Consider the following 21,642-nt stretch of genomic DNA (forward strand, 5'->3'; position numbering starts at 1 on the left):
AGAGACCACGTTATTTAACTTCTTCGTACTCAACATAAATCTTTAAAAAGTAAGAGCATTAAAAAAAATAATAATAAAATAAAATAAAAAGTAAGAGCATTATCTTAATATAACCACAATGCTGTTTTCATACTTAGCAACGTCAATAATAGTTTGTTTCATTTACGTATAATTCTTGACGTTCACTTGGATAGAATGAAGTTTACAAATGTAGTATAAATTTGTCTCAGCATTGTTAACAGGTTCTTGGTTTCTAGATCTTCCCTCCTCACACAAAGCACTAATTTTGTGGATACTATTTGCCATCCTGTGTCTCGTCTCCCCCTTTCCCTTCGTTACAGATTTCCTAACTAGGAACAGAGCCATGAGGAAGAAAGACTGTTTCCCAGCCTTCCTTGCACCTGGATGTGGCTATGTGAGTAAATTCTATTATGGGAGATGTTAACTGAAGTGTCGAGCGTAGCTCCTGGGAAGTGTTCTTAAGGGGAGAGAGTATGTTTTCTTTGCCCTTCCTCCTTTTTGCTGACTAGAATGTAGAATCAGTAGCTGGACCTTGAGCATCTTGATCTATAAGGCTGTGTACTAAGTAAACTAGGTGGGGCATCAAGAGAGGAATCAGATCTCTGATGATCATGGAGTCATCATATCAGTTTAGAAGTAAACTTCCGGGGGTGACAGGGTGGCTCAGCTGGTTAAGTATCCATCTTCACTCAGACTTAGGTCCTTGATCTCACTGTTTGTGAGCCCAAGGCCCGCATCGGGGTCTGTGCTGGTTCAGAGTCTAGAGCCTGGTTCAGATTCCGTGTCTCCCTCTCTCTCTGCCCCTTCCCCACTCGTACTCTGTCTCTCTCAAAAATAAATAAACTTAAAAAAAAATTATTTTAAAGGAGTAAACTTCTATTTTCTAAACTTGAAGCCAATATATTTATCTTGGTTTCCCATCATTTTAACACATGTAGCCAAATGAATCCCACCTTGCTCTCACCTGCATTTCTGTGCACTGCTTTCTCTATTTCTCAATTATGGTGGAGCTAGGCACATAGAAAAATGGGTTAGGGGCGCCTGGGTGGCTCAGTCGGTTAAGCATCCGACTTCAGCTCAGGTCACGATCTCGCGGTCCATGAGTTCGAGCCCCGCGTCGGGCTCTGGGCTGATGGCTCAGAGCCTGGAGCCTGCTTCCGGTTCTGTGTCTCCCTCTCTCTCTGCCCCTCCCCCGTTCATGCTCTGTCTCTCTCTGTCTCAAAAATAAATAAACGTTAAAAAAATTTTTTTTTAATTAAAAAAAGAAAAATGGGTTAGCTCTGAGTTAATGCCTTCTCATCTAAAATACCTATTATTTTTTTTTTAATTTTTTTTCAACGTTTTTATGTATTTTTTTGGGACAGAGAGAGACAGAGCATGAACGGGGGAGGGGCAGAGAGAGAGGGAGACACAGAATCGGAAACAGGCTCCAGGCTCCGAGCCATCAGCCCAGAGCCTGACTCGGGGCTCGAACTCACGGAGCGCGAGATCGTGACCTGGCTGAAGTCGGACGCTTAACCGACTGCGCCACCCAGGCGCCCCTAAAATACCTATTAATTGAGATGTATCACATTCAACTTAATGTTTTAAAATGACAAATTGTCAACTTCCAAAACTCCTTTCCCTTAGGCCTGTCCTGGCTATATAATCAACATCTTTCTTACCTTCTTAATTGATAGGCTATCCAAATATACTAATGGTTTGGTTCTTAAAAGAGGTATTTTGTTCAAAGTTTGCAGAAAGGATTTGGAGAAGGGTGGAAAAGGCCTGAACTGTTGAGTTTATGAAAAGCACTGGATACTGAAATCAAACCCAGCCTCATGACCCCTCTCAGATCTCTGTAAATGCATCCCTGATTTCAGAGCTAGTCTGGGTGAGCTACAGTGAGCTGTCACAATTGATGTAGTCATTATCAGAAGATCACAGTATATATACAGAAGTTCAAATATTGTCAACAGTTCTACATTTAAAAGATTTCTTATGTAATTTTACAGCTGGTAAATCAAGCCCTGATGACACAGTGAAATAGGACCAGGATATTAAAGCATTTAAACATGGGTTTTTAATTTGTTAACCAAACATTAGGACATTTCCTCAGTCTCTTTTCATATTAAAAAATAAAAAAAAAAGACCTGCAGTAACAAAGAAAACTATTAAAGTTTCTTTCAAAGATGGAGGCTGATTTCTAACAAATAGAAGGTAATAGAAAAGAATGCACAATTGAGAGATTGAGCATTATTTTTTTCTATTGTAAATAGTTCTCTATTAAAGCAGTCTGTCAAATTTTATATTAAAGAGACGTCAGTAATGGAGTTATTAGATCAATATCCTCATTGCAGTGTTTTGAGCCAAAACAGAAATCCCCTGAGCTATGGAAATTTCTGGACTTGATGTTGTTTATCTGCTGATGAGAATTAAGAGAGCTGCAATGTGCTTACAAATGTTGCAGGTGAGGGCAAAATGTTAAAACATTGCAAATTTTACACTTCCAAGAAACTAATGGAAAGGAATTCCCAATAATGAAAGCATAAGGAATACATAAAATCCTGCTTTACATCTCAGTCTTTGAGGAAAAACTTTAATTCTCAACTGCCACAGACGGTAAAAAGTGGCCCTTAGATGTCAGTTCTCTGCACTATTAGGAAGCTCCTTTCTCATGTATATACATATATTATTGCAGACAGTATTTCCCTAAAAGAGGCTGGAACAGTATTTCGGATCCCTAAGTGCTCTTTCTACAAAGTGGCCTAAACATGTCTCCCACGGAGAGGTAGAGTTTATGTCCTTTCCCCCTCAAACCTGGGCAAACATTTGTGACTGCCCCAACCAACAGAGCAGTGCAGAATGATCACAAAAATGCCATGCATTTCACCCTGCTTTCTTGGGACACTCACTCCAAGAACTCACAAGCATGCTGTGAGGAAGTCCAAACCAGCCCATGCAGAGACACCATATGGAGAGACCACAAATGGGTATCCTGGCGGATGGCCAGCAATCAACTGCCAGAGGTGTGAATGAAGACTCATCTAGAAGATTCTAGTTTGCTCTTGAGTCTTCTCAGCTGAGGCTTCAAATATGGTGGAGCAGAGACAAGTGATCCATCCTCACTGTAGTCTAGCTGAGTTCCTGACTGACTGGCTGGGGGAGAAATGAGGAGATGCTGGCGGAAAGGTGCAAACTTCCAGCTATAAGATGAGTAAGTTCTGGGGATCAAAGGATGTACAGATGGTGACTATAGTTGTGGTAATTACCTGAGGTGATGGGTGTGTTAACTAACCTCATTGTGGTAACCATTTCACAATATACATGTGCTTTAAATCAACGTGTTGTATACCTTACACTTACTCAATGTTATATGTCAATGATATCTCCAAAAAGCTGGGAAAAAAAAAGAAGCAGTACATTTTTTAAGTTGTTCAAGTCCTTAAGAAAAAGCCCTAACTGGGATATTGCTGGTTTGGCTCTTTTTTTTTATCCCCCCTTCTATTTTGACTTACAGAACACTGTGCATATATTTGCAAACATTTTGTTGTTGTTCAGGGTGAGTTTACTGTAGAAAAATTACATTTTCGGGGCGCCTGGGTGGCTCAGTCGGTTAAGCGTCCGACTTCAGCTCAGGTCACGATCTCGCGGTTCGTGAGTTCAAGCCCCGCGTCGGGCTCTGGGCTGATGACTCAGAGCCTGGAGCCTGCTTCCGATTCTGTGTCTCCCTCTCTCTCTGCCCCTCCCCCGTTCATGCTCTGTCTCTCTCTGTCCCAAACATAAATAAACGTTAAAAAAAAAAAATTTTTTTTTTTAAATTACATTTTCTGCAAATGGAGTTGACATTCTCTTCCTCTCTTTTTAGTTCTCATCCTGGCTACAAATATAATTCCTCAAATCAAAATATTTTACCTAGGTAGGGCAATCTCAAGTAAAGTCGAAGGACTGAAACCTTCATTTTGTTGAGCCATTATTTTGCAAAGGGGGACTTCCTGCACTGGAATTCTTTTTTTGGTCTTCTGCAGAATGACAAAATAAACAATTCCACAGGAGACTCATAAAAGGAGGCATCTCGGGGCGCCTGGGTGGCTCAGTCGGTTGAGCGGCCGACTTCGGCTCAGGTCACGATCTCGCAGTCCGTGAGTTCGAGCCCCGCGTCGGGCTCTGTGCTGACAGCTCGGAGCCTGGAACCTGTTTCGGATTCTGTGTCTCCCTCTCTCTGCCCCTTCCCCGCTCATGCTCTGTCTCTCTCTGTCTCTCAAAGATGAATAAATGTTAAATAAATAAATAAATAAAAGGAGGCATCTCACCAACAAGAACAGAACTACCCACTACTTCTTTTGATTTACTCACACCATAGCCCCAGGTCTTGAAACCAACTTCCTTTTACTCAAGAGAAAGGATTTGAATATTTGTAATTTTATTTTATTTTATGTTTATTTATTTATTTTGAGGCAGGGAGGGGCACAGACAAGGAGAAAGGGAGTGAGAGAATCCCAAGCAGGCCCTGCACCATGAGTGCAGAGCCTGATGTGGGGCTTGATCCCTTGATCTCATGAACCATGAGATCCTGGCCTGAGCTGAAATCAAGAGTTGAATCAAGCTGAAATCAGCTTAACCAACTGAGCCACCCAGGTGCCCTGATATTTGTAATTTTATACAATCAGTGGTTGGTTTTTTTGTTTTGTTTTGTCTTTTGGAAAGAAAGGGTAATTTTGAGTTATGTGCATTAGAAGCATAATTATGACAGAAGCAAGGGAGTGTTCTCACAAATGCTCAAAGTCTACTTGTTCCAAAAAGCCCTAATGGACACCTTCCCCTTGCTTGTTCTTCTCTGCTTCACCTCCTTGAAATGCTAATACGCAGTTTATCAATTCTATAAAACTCAATGCAATGTGCATCACTGCCTCTCTCATTCCCTCATGTCACCAACCAGCATCATCACCCTCTTTGGGCACGCATCTACAAGGTATTTTCCAGAAAGATTCCATAGTAGACTATTGGCTCTTCCACTCACTTTTTTCCTCTTGCTAAGTCTCTCGGGACCGATCTAATGTGTTTAACCATCCCCCCTCTTTAAAGAAAAAATAAATGAAGCCTTTAGATTTGTTTTAGTATTTCTTCTCACCTAGAAACTCCACCGACAGGTTGAGGCCCTTGTATGGTATCCAGTGATGGATGCTGAATCCCATCCTTACTGGTATTTGCTCCTTGGAGGTGAAAAAATAAATGTTTTATAAAGCTCAAATTGGCCTTATCAAACAAAACATCTGCTAGATCAGTGAATGACTGGTGACAGCAGGAGACAGCAGTGCTGGCCTCTCCAATAGAAGTCACTGCAGTTAATGGAAGCTATTATGGGAAAATTCTGGCAAGAAGTTTTCTTTTTCTTTTTTTTTTTTTTTCTCGACAGCTAAAATTTTTTAAAAGAAAAAAATGTATTCAGTTGCTAGGGTAACTGTGGTTTCAAAACTACTGTAACAAAAGCCAGATATCACATATCAAACTACCAAATTGTTAATTTGACTGGTATTTTAAAATAACTACCTAAAAGAGATATTTTCTCCTTATCTAGCTATAGAGGACAGGGGAAAAGGGCGGTGGGGGGGGGGGGGGGGAATAGGAGGAAACTCAAGGAGGAGAAGAGAGGAAAAAGCAACTGGTAGATTCAAGAAATATTTTTGCCTTGCTAAATATTTGTTGGAAATAAAACCCCCCGTCACCATGTTACGGATACATTTGCATACAAGACTTATTTAGTCAGATTCGAAACATAAGGAGGATACTGACTTATCCTGCTTTCAATTTCTTTTCCCACACTTCAAACCCTGCCTGGGTTTTAAGTGAATGGTTTTCTGTGTGGGCACTTGGTAAGGGAACTGGTTACTTAGGAGAGTCATGCGTGTTCTGAAATCTTTTATGGGTGATTGTGTTTTCCTGTGTCTTGCTTTTCATCACTTGATTTAAAGGGCATATGATAAAGTCGGTAAAGGCTTGGACTCTGGAGTCAGACATAGCTAGGACTGAATTCCTTTTCTACCTTTTACTAAATTCTTTTAACTTCTCGGATCCTGTTTCTTCATTTATAAAAAAAAGATATCAGGACAAATGTCATCATTACTTCAATAAATAAATTGCAAGGAAAGAAACAGGGAGAAGGGCCTATACATTAAAAGAGACTTGAGAGACGAAATGTGTGGGTATTGCTTAGATCTGATTTGAAAGGAAAAAAGGCAATTGTAAAAAGCATTTATGAGACAACTGGGGAGACTTTGAACACTGATTAGATGTTTGATAATATTAAGGAGTTATTTCAAATGTGTTTAGGCATGATTATAACATGGTATTATGATTTTGGGTTTTTTTAAAGAGTCTTGCTGTTTCAAGACCAACTGGAATATTTACAAATGAATGATATCATGTCTGAGATTTGCATCAAAATAAGGGAGGAGGAAGTGGATGGGCTAGAGATTAAACAAGCTTGGCTATGAGCTGACAATTGTTGATGCTGGGTGATGAACACAGAGGGGCTCATTTATCATCTTCTCTCTGCTTTTAAATACATATTTGAGATTTTCCATGATAAAAGTTTAAAAAGAGAAATAGCAGTAATACTCACCTGATAAGATTATCATGTGGATTAAATGAGATGCTGTGTGTAAAGCACCTGGCAGAGTGCCTGGCATATAATAAGTGCTGGATAAATGTTAGCCATCTCTAGGAGAGACAAGGCCTCCTCTTTCCCATGTGCAGACTTGTGAAAGCCAGACCATGAAATGTGCTGCTGATTGGAGCAGCTAACCCTTCTCCTTCCAAGACAGGCAGCCCTTAGCTCTCACTGCATTCATCTTTACCCAACCAAATTCTGTACTAGACCCTGTGCTTTGCACACATAAATGAAAATTCTGTCTTACAGTAGCTGTTGATTTGGGCTTTAGCTCCCCAGTAAGTTTTAGGTGGGAATGCTATTTCAGTGGAAAACAGAAGGCAAGAACTTTTTTAGAGCTCAACTATTAAATGTTTAGCATATTTACATATAGGGTAGCCCTATATAATTTATTTAGCTTTTAGAACAATCCTTTCCAATCTAAATTATTAGCTTCAGTTTAGAGGGGAGGAAACGGAAGTTTCCTGGTCTGCCCAAGATCACAGCATTAAGTGGTGGACCTCTTCTCATACCAAGCTCCTGAAAGTCCCAAAGGGCCCAGCAGTCCTGGCCATCAGCTCCTTTGCCTTTCTTTTCCTTGTCCTACCTTAAAAACAACCACGGCCCCCCACAAGTTAAGTTGACATCTCCAATCAAAAGAGTCTGAAGTCATAGTTATCTGTCCTGTGACTGATTTGCAGCCAGGGTGGTGAAAGGTCTAAATATCTGATGAGGAGAGTCACGGGCTTGGATGGAAGCTTGGGGCCTGCAGAGAAGAGGCTCAGGAAGAAGTAATAGAAAGAAAAAGGATTTGAGGATTGTACTGACATTTGTGTTTAATTTTCCTCTTGTTCTAAATGCTATTCCACTTTTAAGGAAAAGAGAAAGCAGAGAGAGATACCTTATAGGAGGGCTGTTCAATTCCAAAAATTAAAAACAGCCAGCTGCCATCCAGCACTGTCGGCCTTCATTCAAGCTCCAGCTGTAATTTAGTTCGGTGGTTGCGCCCGACACCCTAAACTTGCAAATGATGAGTTGACTTTAGAATCCAGCTTATTTAAATAAAGCGGGACAACTCCACGAAAAAGGCGGGTATCTGATTACACCCGGAGTTATTGGTTGTTTATATCCAACATTCCTGGGAATGGAGCGGAGAAAGAGGCACCACGAGAAACGCGAAAGGCCAGCGACAAAACGCTCAAGGAGAAAGTGTTAGTGTCTCAAACTGTAGGGTTAACCTCCTGGGTTCCACTCCAGAGCGTCGGGAGAGCTCGGGTGCTTTCAGCAGCCACCGGAAAGATTTCCAACCGACCCTCTCCCCTCCGTGGCCCTGAGGCCCTCACTCTAAGGCCACTCCAGCAGCCAGGCTGCAGTCTGGAGCCGACACCGACCGTCTCCAGAGCCAAGCTCCCCAGGCCTGACCATCCCCTGCTGCGAATCCCGGATCCTCTCCCACGGGTTGGGCTAAAGTCCTCTTAATTAAGAAACAATAACTATTTAAGAAGAAGCGCCAATAGCCCGCTCTCTGCGCGCCCAGGCTTGGCCTTTTCGGGAGTTCCGGCGGGGAAGGGAGCCGCCCGGGGAAAGGGAGACAGCTCGCGGAGGCCCGGGCGACTGGAGCACCCGGCGACCCGCCTCCCGAGCCCCGCCCTCGGTTTTCCCGCCCGGCGGGGACCTGACGAGCGCGGAACCACCCTCCTCCCTGCGGCAGATTCGTTTGGAGTGGCGGGATCCAAAAGGCCGCAGGGAGAGGGCGCCGAGCGCGGGATTTGGCCGCTGGGAAGTGAGAGCGGTCCCCAGTCCAGCCGCAGGCCCCTGCGCCGGGTGCACGGCGTCACTGCCACAAAATCCTTTTCTTCCCCGGAGGGAGCCGTCCCTCGATCCCTTGGAGGGTGGAGAGTCCTCACGTTCCCTCCTCCCGCTACCCCGGGTCGGAGGAGAGCTGCGGGATTAGGCTGGAGTGAATATTCCGCGGGCTCTATAATTACGCACACACTGAAATCTTCACCGTTGACTTAAGTTACTTGGCGCTGCGAGGGCTGGGGCCCTGCGTATTGATTAAACGCAGCCTCTATTTACCTACACAATAAGTGTAGAGATTAGCGACGTTCGCTTGATCACAATAATGGGGTTGACAATTAGGGGGCAATGCATCCCAGATGTAGCTGAGCCTATGGAAGGCGGGCGGGCAGCAGCCTTCTGGAAGAGAGGAGCTCCGGGGTGGGGGTGGGGGGCGCTACGCGGGCGGAGGTGCGGAGCCCCGCGCGGAGCGGGAGTCCGCTCCGGGAGCGCGGCAGGAGGCTGAGGCGAGGCCCAGCGGCAGCGAGACCGCCGGCCACGAAACCGGGGAGGCTCGCAGCGGGCTTTGGGGGACCTGAACATCTCCGCGCCCAGGTAGGCATCTCGGGCGCCAAGCCCGCCTCCCTGCGGCGGTGTCACCTGCCTCGAGGCCGTCTCGCCTGCTGCCGCCTGGCTGGGAAGGACGGTGGACGCCGCTGGCGCGTGCCCGAGTAAGTGTGCCTGTGTCATCAATGTGCATTCTGCGTGCGGCAGAGGGAGGAAGGCAGGAGGAGGCGCACGTGTCTACTGCGTGCGGAGCCTCCCTCTTCCCCCGTGTGTACTCCAAGAAGCGAGTCAGGGTGGAGGTGTCAGTCTGGCCTTGCCATGGGGGTGGGTGTGACATCCATCGGTGGGTGTGACAGGAGAGGCCAGCACGCAGGGTTGGACTCCAGAGTGGCAGGACTCCAGAAAGCACGACCGTGTGGACCCTAGGAGAGGCCTGTTCCCGGCGATATCACAGCCCAGGGGTCCTTGGGTCCTTGGTAGGAATCTTATAACCGACCTTCTTCCTCTGCCTCTCACTGACCTGAAAGGCCCTGAGAAATCAGTCCTAGGAAGCAGAGGATTGAAAGGAACTAATTCAGAGAAGAACTCAGGACAGCGAGATGTGGGGTTATAAAGGGCAGATGAGAGCAGTTGGGTGTGTGTGTGTGTGTGTGTGTGTGTGTGTGTGTGTGTGTGTGTAGTAGTAGTAGTAGTAGCAGCAGCAGTAGTAATACGATGTGGGTGTGTGAAATCGCGACCCACCTAGAAGAGTTTGCAAATCCTGGGCTCCCATCCCACACTGGCTGCAAAGGACCCAGGTAGCAACTTTTCCCAAAGCAAGTGGTTTCTCTGTTTTTTCCCCCTCTTCCCTCTGTGCCTCATTATCGACGCATTATGTTTCCCATTCCACATTTAGGCACGCACGCAAGGATCTGTTCCAGACATCCATGAACAAGCCAGGACGAAGCCCTTTCCCGCCAAACCACTAAGGCTGGGGAATAAGCGGTGCCTGCTCCAACTCTGGGAGCGGGAACCCGGGAGAAGACTTGAGTGGTAAGAAGATCTAGAGGACTGGAAGGAGGGAGGGGGAAAAGGAAGAGAGAAGCCTGGGAAAGAGAAAGAAGAGGAAGGAGGAAGAGGAGGGACCCGCAGGGGCAGAGTTGGGCGTGGGGTTCGGTTACAAACGCCCCCTTCCGCGCCCAGGATCTTTCCCTGGGCTGAGTCTTCCTCGTCGCAGAGCTGAAGCCGACTGGGGGAGGGGGAGATAAGACAAAGGGAATTCTCCTCTGAGAAGTGTGAAGTGCATCTGTCCTCTCCTTGCAGGCTCTGGAAAAACTGGCAGGAATTTCCTTGTCGTGAGAAGACCGACGAGCGTCTGCAGAGGAGAAGACAACTGCAGACTTTGGGCCAGGGAGGAGGGCGGGAGGAGGGGTGGCGGGGGCCAGCTTTGATGGCTTCAACTCTGTTGTAATTTTGTCTTCTCCAGATTAGCCAAAATAGTCAGCCCTAGCTGGGAGTTCTGTTCCGCAGAATCCGCTCCCACCCCACCCCTCCACCCCCGCGTCATGTGCACGCGAGGAGCTGTGTAGCTGCTCCTCCCCGAGTCACGCCTGAAACTTCCAGGGCTAATGGTTCTGTGTTCCTGCCGTAATTAGGAGGCCACACAGCTCTCCAACACTCCGTTAAACAAGTATGTAAGTCATCCTCTCCCTCTCCGGGGACAGACCGGGGGAAGGAAGGCTGCTGGGACCGCTTCGGGCGGTGTGTCCTCCGTTAGGGGAGTGGCTTGCTGTGACCCCCGGCTGCTCCTCCTGGCCCTGGTCTTTCTAAGCTCTTCCTTAGAAAGTAGAGAAAGGGGCAAAGAATGTGCATCTCGCCACCCACCGGACGAGCCAGGCGAGCCTGTATCTGTGCTTGTAAAGTTTTCTAAATAAATTGGTTCCAAGCAGTGATGAACAGAGGCTGAACCCGGGTCTTCTCCAGAACAGTGCAACGGATATAAAGAAGCTGGAGTCGTCCACCCTCTCCACCTGCCCCCCCCCCAATAAATCAGCCATATAAATCATTCGCATTGTTTAAGGTACATTGATCAATCTAATGGCTTGTAATAGGCTCCTAATTGCCACTTGCAGAGTTCTGCAGGTTCCTGTTTGAACGGGGAAGGTTTCATTCCAGCCCAAGTCCTCCTTAATCTGGAAACTGGGTGATCACAGACCAAGGAAGAGCACTGCAGTGGCCAGGCCACAGTCTCAGTGCCTCAGGGGAGGGAGAAAGGGGGCTAACTGGAGATATTTACTATTCTTTTTCTTTTCTTTTCTTTTCAAAGCTTACTTCCAAATTTATAATTGTCTTTTTTTCTTTAGTAAATTAGTAATTCTCTAATGAGCAAAGCCCAGGCTGTGATTTATTGATTATTGCTTATATCAGATGAGAAACTTTCCTTATTTGCATCATTTATATCTGTATGTAGAGTAAAAACTTCCTGAGCTGCAAACCGGTATTCTCTTAGTCATACATTTCTTTTTATTTACTTATTTCTAACTTGGTAACACCAGGAGTTGGGATAGGAAATAAATGGGGGGAGGGGCAGGCTAAAAGCAAGGAAGAAAAAGCCAAACTTTCTCCAACATGGAATCCTTGAGACATGCCTAGACTCTTGGGTAACATCTTGTGTGGTTGTAGTGTCTCCTCCAAGCCCTGGATGGAAGAGGTAAAGTTGGAAGTATTCTCAAAAGCTGCCTACAAAAGACTAAAACGGAAGGAACTGCTACCCTGGCTGGGGGGAGCTGAACGATGAGCAGAATCCTCTGGCCTTTGGCTTTTAAAATGTTTTACTATTAGCTCAAAAGATGACTTTAATGTTCCAAAGGTGGTTCCATTTAAGTTCAGGCTAAGGCAACAAATTGTGCTTCGTTTTTGGTAGGAATGCTCTTAAAAAGAAGAAAGCCAACATTGAATGACACATTTGCTTAGGTCTAAGACCCCTCTGTGGTAGTTGGTAAGGGAGGGAGGAAGGTAAAACTCCAATCTGAATAGGCCCCCCATAGTTTCCGAGTAATGCAGTAAACAAATCTATGATGTTGTTGAATAATCTTCCAATAATTGCAGTCATTAAAATCATCACACAGTCTACAGTCACCTTCCTTCCTTTGACACACCAGAGTCTTTCCTTTAATTGTTAATGCATTTTTGGCTCAGATAAACAGATCAAGGCAGGCTTAAAATATGAGGCCCAGATACATCTAGCAGCAGAAAATTAGTTGTATAGCAAATGTTTGGAGTGTACTTAATAGACTAGGGGTTTTCACTTATAGACTAGGGGTTTTCACTTTCTCCAGTAGATCTTATAGGCAAGAGGGATTTGCATCTCCTGCCCCCTCTAAATAGGAGTAACACTCCTGAGGCAGAGAAACTATCCTTCCTGGCTCTTTTATTTGCCAGGGTTGGGCTGGAATTAGGGCGTTATAGAACAAGTATTAAATGAAAGCTCAGCAGAAATTGTGGGAGAGTTCCTCAATTTTCAATTAATTTTCTCCATTCATTTGATCTCAAGGCTGGCGCTTTTTAAAACATAAATATGTGTTAGCTATAAAAGATTCCCTTCTAATCAAAAGCTGCATTTCATTTGCACCCACAACTGGCAAGCTCCAACTGTGGAAAGGATTCATCGCACTCAACAGGCTCTTCCGTCTGTACCCGCTTCCTTCGCCCTTGTTCATGGCAGGCGACTATGGTACACAGGGGTAGCCTTTTTTTTTTTTTTTAACTCAAGTTATTAATGTATCTCCCCAATTCCCACACCGTGCTGACCTGATAATCACTGCTCTAGTGTCGATCATGCAAATGAAAAGCGTAATTAACTGAGCAAATGATTAAAAAAGGGAGCGCTGTGGCTTACCAAATAAGTAAATAAAGGCAGGTTGGAGGAGGACAGGTCAGATAAATGCTTTTTACGGGCTCCTCTCTGTTCCCTCTCCCCTGTCCCCGCCCCCGGGGTATCTCGGTCCTGGTGGTCGAGGCTTTGGCAGCAGCCAGCAGGGCCTGTGTGAAAACCTTCGGTTCCTCCTCCCCCAGCGCCTCCCCTCCCGCCCACATCCTCAAGTCTCCCCAGCACCACCTCACCCCACCTTGGTGCTGTGTATCCGCTGCTAACTCTGAGACTGGCCGAAGCCCCAGGGAGACTGGACAGCCACCTAATAGTTCGAATTAGTCCGAAGATAGCTGGTCCTCCCCGTCCCCACCCTGTTTCCTGTGCATCGGGGAGAAGCATTTTTTTTTTTTTTCCTGTAGTGTAGGAGCTCCAATCCTTTGGATCAGCGCTAATGACGGAATTGTTTCTCCGGCTTTGCCTTCTAAATGCAGCAACTTGAGCAGTTGCTCGGATCAAAGCTCTCGGGAGAGGCAAAATGGGAGAAACAATATTTGTTCAAAGGAAGTGAACTCTTCCCTTTAATTACCCTATTCTTCTTTATTAGGATTCCTACTGCTTTTTTTTTTTTTTTTTTTTGCAAAAAAAAATTATGTTGATTTCCCATAGTGTATTTACGATGTAAATATATTCCAAGATGAAAACGTCACGGATCAATTGTAAAGGACCCGGATACATAATTTTAAAAAATCAGTTTCAGTGTATATGAGGTTCTCACCCCACTTTCGCTGCTCAGTCAGATTTGTTTATGCAGAATCGACATTTAATAGTGCTAATTGCACTCCAGTTAAATTGCCCTGATTGCAGAAAGGGAAGCAATTTTCGTGCTCTCTGTCTGGGTTTGGAAGAAATTGTTTTATATTCACCTCTTTATAAAGAAGTGGAGATAAGGCACCGGGGCCTTTGCACAAATTGCACTTAGGGGCTGACTGGCAGCATTCAGGCGCTATAATAGAGCATTATTTGGCCGTTTTGAATAATGTAAAGCGTTTGCTGAAAGCTATTCTCCCGAAAATTGCTTTAACTTTTAAAAGGGTGATGATTCACTCCAAACCAGGCCTTTGTTACATTGTCATTATTTCCCCAAATGTTTTAACAGTCAGCTCAACACTTTAGCATAACACATTGATCTTTGTTTAAAAACTAGATTTTTTAGAGGATGAAAAAATCTGTCACACGAAAAAAAAAAAAAAAAACTGGACCTCTTTGGAAAGATCTCCTTGGGGCCCCACCTTAGAGTTACAGTGGCCGGGGTATCTGCCTGCGTTCGTTTGGAAGATTCCCCTAACTTTTATTGTGATCCGGATGCGTGTATCTAAAGGAATATCCGAGTACCCACGTAGAGAGTGTGACAGCTGGAACCACATTGAAAACGGCAGGAGGGGGAGGGGAGGAGAGGAGGAGAAGGAGAAGAGGAAGACGACCAGGGCTCCCGGAGCCCTAGGTACCAGCGTGAGCTGTTTTAAATGGTTGACTTGAAAATGTCACTAGTGCTAAGTGGCTTTTCGGATTGTCTTATTTATTACGTTGTCAGGTTTCCTTAAGGAGGGGGTGTGTTGGAGGTGGGGGAGGAGGTGGTAAGGGGAAACCTCTGCGCTTCTCCTACCGGGCTGCGGTGGGTGAGTCGGAAACGCCTCGCTGCCACTTAACAATCCCTCTATTAGTAAATCGACACGGAGACTCTACTGGAAGCCGAGACCGGTCTCCCCTTGCAGGGCAGAAGTCACCTGTTGGGAACGGCTCCGGGTCCCCCTGCCGGGCTTTCTGGCTCTTCCAGTCTGCCAGGATTCTCCCTTAACCTTCCACCCCGAGTCCCCCCTCCCCCGGGGGGGGGGGCTTTTGACACCTTCCCTCCTCCCCCCGCGGATTTCCACCACAATCCCCCAGGGCTCAGTGCTCCAGCTTCGCCGCGCTAGTCTCCCGATTCTCCCCCTCTTTCTCTGTCACATTTTCCTCGGTGCTTTCGCCACCTTAAACTAAAGTGGGGGAGGGCACCATTCTGAGCGAAGGTATTATAACGATAAGCAAAGAAAGCAATCCTTACAGCCCTCCCACCCACCGAGTGCACTGAGACGCACGCAGGCTCCATCTTAGGGCCGGGAGAAGAGCCACAGTGGTCGCACGTTTGGGCCAAGAGATATTGCAAAGAGGAGAGAAAACACTGGGGGCACAGTTCCACTCGTGCTCACTTACTCCCCTCCGCAACAACTCTTTTGCACCCAAGCATTTGGAGGTTGTGGTTTGCAATGTCTCTTAAAAAGCAGGATGTGGGTTTGGAGGGGAATGTGGTACATTAAACCCGTAGTACCCAGGTCTGTCCGAGGACGCTGGCATTTCTGGTTCAAAAGCAGCTCCAACTGCCCTGAAGAAGAAAGACAAAGTGAGATCCAGAAAGAAAAACAAACAGCTCAGCGATTGCTGAGGGACTCTAGCACGCGCAGTTGTCAGTTTGAGGACACCTCTTTTCACACCGACAAGATCCGGAGAGGACTTCATGATGCTTTCAGCCTACAAAATGTGGAGGCGCCCACGTGTGGCCTTGTCCCCCGCACTCGCGGATGGAGGTCCCCGAGAGAGGCTCCTGGAGCGTGTCCAGGAAAGCAGGGCTCTGGATGGGGGAACCCATCTCTCAACACGGTGCCCTTGCTGTGCAGAAGAGCCTCTATAGGCCCAGGGGCTCTGGAGTGGGAGCGGGTTGAAGCTGGGGCAAGAAAACTCGACTCCAGGGTGAAACGTGACATGCAAATCTTCACCCGGCTAAACAAACAGCCGAGCAAGCTGCAGCTTCAGCGCGGGTGGCGGTGGGGGCGGACGCAGCTCACGCCGGTCTCTGTTTCCAAAGTTGTTACAACGTGAAAATAAGCGGCTTCGTGCAGCGTGTTGTATGGGCTGATGCCTCCCACCCCCACGCCAGCCCCCAGCGAAACCCGGCAGATAATCAGCACTTCCCACTGTTTAGTCGTATTTGACAACTGGGTTAACCTGGTATCTAGGCGCTGGCGAAACGGTACAAAGGGTGCCCTCAATTACCACTAGAAGCTTCTGGTGTGAGTGGCACTTGTATTACCCCCTGGGTCAGAGGCCAGAGCGACAATTAGGAAGTCACTTAGACCTCTGGGGGAAAATAGCGGGATGCGCAGGCTCCAGGCCCTCCCAACAAGTCTGTGGGTGTAGACCTGGACACAGAGGCCTATTTCTCTCCTCTCAGAGGAGTTGTCCTTTCGCGCCCTCTCCTCAATGTGACTCTGGAGTGGGTAAAACCGAATCCACTGGGGAAAAGGAACTGGGTAGAACACAAACAATGATAAAATTGCGAGCGAGAATGATGGATTCCAGCTGAAGTTGTGCTGCGCAGGCGAGAGCTTAGACACACAAAGTGAGCGTTGACATTTCCGTCTTTACTTGGGCCTTGCCAGTGCGGCCTCCGCCAGGGCGCCCCCTCCCCTCTTGCCTTCTTTCCCACAAGTGGGGAGTGGAATCGGACTGTCAGTCCTAACTTGTATCATCTCGGGGTGGTTCGGGGGGCTTGTGTCTCAGTCTCAACGCTACTTAAACCTGGCTTAGTGCGTGAGTGTAAATTTTTAATTGCACTGTAATTTCTTCAGTCTCTAGCCCGCGGCCCCCCCTCTCCCCCCCCAACACAGCGCTAGCCGCCTTGACTGGCACGCGCCGGGAGCCCTGGCTTGGGCCCCTCGGCGCGTCTGATTGGCTGCGGAGCAGCTCCCGTCTGCTCCGCCTGCGCCCTCATTGGGCGAGAGGCGCAGCCAGCGGCACTTCAAAGCGGGTGCTCCTCGCACTTAGGCTGAGTTTAGCCGGCGGGAGCCTGGAGTCCGCTCGGCGCGAGCGCGGGGACGCGGGAGCTGCGCGGGATCGGAGCAGCCTTCCGGAGCAGCCGCCAGGCTCAGTCCCGCTCCTGGCCCCGCCGCGCAGCCTACGGACCTGCTATGGCCACGTCTATACTCGGGGTAAGTCGGAAGTGCGACAAGGCATTTGCTTGTTTTAACTGCAGCAAATTTTCGTTATGGCTTCTCCGCGTCCGCAGCTCCGGAAAAACTGTTGCTGCCGGACTGCAGCTGCAGCTTCAGCTCCTTTTAGCACTTTCCACATTTCTGGGACTGATTCTTTCCAAGTTATTGAAACCTAGGAGATGCCTTTGTAAGAAAATGATTTGTTAAGCTAGTCCTTTTTTTTTTTTTTTTTTTTTTTTTTTTTTTTTTTGTGGCTTAAAAGAAAATCTAGAGGTTTCTTTTCTTCCCCTGGTGATTTATACCCCACCCCCCCTTGCTTCGGGGATTGTTGCAATTACGCGACAGTGGTGTTTCCAGAAAACAGCCTTAATCGTTTTTCAGTCCGTGTAGTCACGTTAACAAACATTTACACTTCTGTGGCTCCCCAGTTGCCTGTGACTTTGAAATCCATCGCTGGGTCCCTTCTCCTCGGATTCTTGTTTTCATAATCAAGGGTTTTTTTGGGGGGGGGTGTAAACATTTAAAACAACGTTTTCTATTAAAAAGAGTCAAGTCGTAGTCACCCTTGGGAGGAGTGCCCCCAAGTTTCCTCCGCCCCTGAGCCGCTGTTTCGGCCGCCTCCGCCCTCACCCGGTGTTTGTTGTCGATGTGTTTACTTCCGTGCTTTACCCGAAGGGCGATTTGGGGGCCTGAATGAGAGGATCGGGCTTACGGCGAGCGGGAGGCGAGCAACCCGAGTCCGGCCCTGCGTAGGGGTTGCAGCGGCTGAGACGGGGAGAACCGAGACATCTTTGATTTTTAGCCCCACCGGAGAACAACTTTCCAGCGCCGGGACCCTCACCCTTGGGATCGCCCTTGCCCCGTGCGGGGCGCGGCGCATCCTTGGCAAGCGCGCGGGGAGGAGGCGCGAGCCCAGGAGCCACGACCCCCCGGGACCAGTCGAGGGGAAACGAGGCTGCTCACGGGTGCACTTTGTGTCTTCCTCCCACTTCTTCCTGCCCTCCTTCTCCTTGCTCCCTCCCTCACCCCACCCACTTTAGGAAGAGCCGCGCTTCGGAACAACCCCGTTGGCCATGCTGGCGGCGACCTGCAACAAGATCGGCAACACGAGCCCGCTGACGACGCTGCCAGAGTCGAGCGCCTTCGCCAAGGGCGGCTTCCACCCCTGGAAGCGCTCCTCGTCCAGCTGCAACCTCGGCTCCAGCCTCTCGGGCTTCGCCGTGGCCACCGGTGGCCGCGGCTCCGGCGGCCTGGCGGGCGGCTCGGGCGCAGCCAACAGCGCCTTCTGCCTGGCCTCCACGTCCCCCACGTCGTCCGCTTTCAGCAGCGACTACGGCGGCCTCTTTTCCAACTCGGCGGCCGCCGCGGCGGCGGCGGCCGGAGTGTCCCCGCAGGAGGCGGGCGGCCAGTCGGCCTTCATCTCCAAGGTGCACACGACGGCGGCCGACGGCCTGTACCCGCGCGTGGGCATGGCGCACCCGTACGAGTCGTGGTACAAGTCAGGCTTCCACTCGACGCTGGCGGCGGGCGAGGTGACCAACGGCGCGGCGTCGTCGTGGTGGGACGTGCACAGCAGCCCGGGCTCGTGGCTGGAGGTGCAGAACCCCGCTGGGGGGCTCCAGAGCTCGCTGCACTCGGGCGCCCCCCAGGCCTCGCTGCACTCGCAGCTCGGCACCTACAACCCCGACTTCAGCTCGCTCACGCACTCGGCCTTCAGCTCCACGGGCCTCGGCTCCTCGGCCGCCGCCGCCTCGCACTTGCTCTCTACCAGCCAGCACCTGCTGGCTCAGGACGGCTTCAAGCCGGTGCTGCCCTCCTACTCGGACTCCAGCGCCGCGGTGGCGGCTGCTGCCGCCAGCGCCATGATCTCGGGCGCCGCGGCCGCCGCCGCCGGGGGGAGCTCGGCGCGCTCAGCCCGCCGCTATTCCGGCCGCGCCACCTGCGACTGCCCCAACTGCCAGGAGGCGGAGCGGCTGGGCCCGGCCGGGGCGAGCCTGCGGCGCAAGGGCCTGCACAGCTGCCACATCCCGGGCTGCGGCAAGGTGTACGGCAAGACGTCGCACCTGAAAGCGCACCTGCGCTGGCACACGGGCGAACGGCCCTTCGTGTGCAACTGGCTCTTCTGCGGCAAGCGCTTCACGCGCTCGGACGAGCTGCAGCGGCACCTGCGGACTCACACGGGCGAGAAGCGCTTCGCCTGTCCGGTGTGCAACAAGCGCTTCATGCGCAGCGACCACCTGAGCAAACACATTAAGACGCACAACGGGGGTGGCGGGGGCAAAAAGGGCAGCGACAGTGACACGGACGCCAGCAACCTGGAGACGCCCCGCTCCGAGTCCCCTGACCTCATCCTGCACGACTCCGGCGTCAGTGCCGCCCGAGCGGCGGCTGCGGCGGCGGCGGCAGCGGCGGCGGCGGCGGCGGCGGCGGCCTCGGCGGGAGGCAAGGAAGCCGCGTCTGGCCCCAACGACTCTTAGAGGCCGGGCGAGAGGTGCGAGCGAGCAAGTAGAGACACCGAGAGCGAGCGAGAGGTTCGGAGGGCCAGCGAGCGGGGCACGGACGGGTGGGGGCTCCAGTGACGCCCCCGGGCCAGCACGAAGTGCAGCAGCACCCGGCTGCCCGGCCGCTGCTTGCCGGCCAAGCCAGGAGCTCCCCTCTGCTATCCCAGCCCAGACGAGAATCGAACTCGTGATCCTGGAACAAAAGCAAACCACCCTCCGACACAAACAACACTAAAAAAACTGCACACAGACAGACATGAACACACACCGGAGACCTACAACCACAAGCACGCACATGCGCGCGCGCGCGCGCACGCACACACGCACACACACACAACACTCGCACAAACTTCTCGAGCGAAGAGCAATACACAGAAATGCTCCCACCTCCCTCATCGCCCCCCCCCCCCACTACCCTTCTCTTTCCTTTTCTCAAAAAACAAGCCACCACTCTGCAAAGGACTGTCAGAATATTTGAAAACAAACGGGACCTATAAAAACAGACCCTTTGTGTGGATTATATTATATATAAAATGCTCCAAGTCCTGCTTGATATCTACTTACAATGAGACTTTTTTCCTAAAAAGGAAGCATCAAAAAAGGCTTAAGGTGAGAAATTAAACTGGAAGTCTAGTGACAGTTTCTCTGTATTTCATAACATCTGTATAAATAGGGTTCAAAAGATTGTGTTCTTTTTTATTTTCTTGTAAATGTTCATTCGAATAGAGGTTTTTTTTTTTTTTGGTGAATTCCTGAAATTCAGGGAGTTTTTTTTTTTAATTTTCTGATGCACTTTGTGAAAGTCAGTATATATGTAAAAGATATTTAAGATGTTGAGTTATCATTTCACTCACAAACACGTAAGTTAAGGTCATCTAAAGAAATTAAATGCGTTTATCTGTATGAAGAAAATCTTGACATCATATTTTCATTTTGGTATTATTAAAGGACTCTGAACAATACACTTCCTTTTTTTTAATCCTGTTCCCCTGTCAATATCCTTTATGTGGGTCGACTTTTTTTTTGTTGGGAAAAAATTCCTTTAATGTTAGTTTTAGGTAATGTAAGGTTTATGTGAGTTATAAAAGCCATAATACATATACGTTTTTGAGAAGTCAAAATTATTTATTTGTATATCAATAGTGTAAATTAAATTGGGTTATAAGAATGTGTAGTTGTATTACTTAATGAGAGAGCTCTCAAAAGGTGACATTTTAAAACTCTAGGAGCGCCTAAAATAAAACCAAGATCCTTGGCAGCTTTAACTGGGTAGGTGCCTACACCTCCCGGGAGGGGTCAGACAAAACTCCAGTGGGTTTGTTTGTTTTTAAGAAGCGATTTAAAAACAATCTGTGAAAGGAAAAAGCTTTTTAAAAGAAGTCTTTTAGCTCCCAAGGCCCTCTACGTTGGGAGGTGACTCAGGGGAATAAATCGCTAGAGTCAATACCCCGGAAAAGACATTTCATGCCTAAATGAAAATCTTGTTAAATGTTATTAATTTTGACTTAGAGCACACAGCAGCCCCCTGTGCCTTGTATTCCCTTATTAGGGATTCATGTCTTATCAAATATCTAATTAATCTCCTAGACATCATTTGTTCTGGCCAACTTTATCTCAGCTGGTCCACGGGGAAAACTCCAAATATTCTCCGTGACAAAGCTCCCTTGAAGATCTTTTTAATTGTCTAAATTAACTGCACCAAATTTGCATGTCAAACGGTAAAGGGCAACCTGAGATAAAATGTAAACGTTTTAAAAGCCCCCAAACTAAGCACTTGATTTGATAACTAGGCTTTTTAATGTTATGGAAGACAACTGCTCCTTTCCTTTTCAAAGACGGCTGATCTATGCAAATAGTGAATTGGAAATGCCTAGGTCCCCGCGCCGTCAAATGGCCCTCGCAGGTTATTTGAATATCAGTGGCGCTGCTTCTGAAAAGGTTCAAGGATGCTCTCTGACTTCTTTGTGATTACTCAGTGCGGCGTCTTATTCTGAAGAAAAAAAACTCAGGAATAATTAAAGGCTGGGATCAGGCCTGGGAACACATTTGGGACAGGAATCTCATTTAGACAGTCTCTTTCAAAATAAGGCACAGTTAAATTGACCAGAAGGCAATTATTGAAATGAAAATTATTTTCACTCTCTTTGTCTCCTGACCACCAACTTAACAGCCCCAGTTTAAAAGAGAGGCAGAAGAGAGGGAGAGACGAAAAAGAAAATTGGTAAATGAGATAATTTCGCAATTCGAAAATGTTAATTTAGAAAATAAAGT

General features: G+C 48.3%; 1 protein-coding gene across 1 annotated transcript; it reads left to right on the forward strand.

Annotated features, from left to right (window-relative positions):
• The first annotated feature begins 16,730 nt into the window (after positions 1 to 16,730).
• On the forward strand, positions 16,731 to 20,539 carry SP9 (Sp9 transcription factor). The gene is made up of 2 exons (XM_086718925.1): positions 16,731 to 16,867; positions 17,911 to 20,539. Exons 1-2 carry the CDS (start codon positions 16,847 to 16,849, stop codon positions 19,345 to 19,347), a joined length of 1,458 nt encoding a protein of 485 aa, XP_086575051.1. The 5' UTR covers positions 16,731 to 16,846; the 3' UTR covers positions 19,348 to 20,539.
• The last annotated feature ends 1,103 nt before the right edge of the window (positions 20,540 to 21,642 follow it).

This window comes from Puma concolor, chromosome C1 (genome assembly GCF_028749965.1).
Source record: "Puma concolor isolate L17-30 chromosome C1, mPumCon1.1.hap2, whole genome shotgun sequence".
Lineage (NCBI taxonomy): Eukaryota > Metazoa > Chordata > Mammalia > Carnivora > Felidae > Puma > Puma concolor.

Bases quoted from the DNA above. Each gene is read 5' to 3' on its own strand.
- SP9 (XM_086718925.1), top strand. From the start codon at position 16,847: ATGGCCACGTCTATACTCGGG. The intron at 16,868-17,910 runs GTAAGTCGGAAG...CACCCACTTTAG, and splicing joins TGGCCACGTCTATACTCGGG to GAAGAGCCGCGCTTCGGAAC.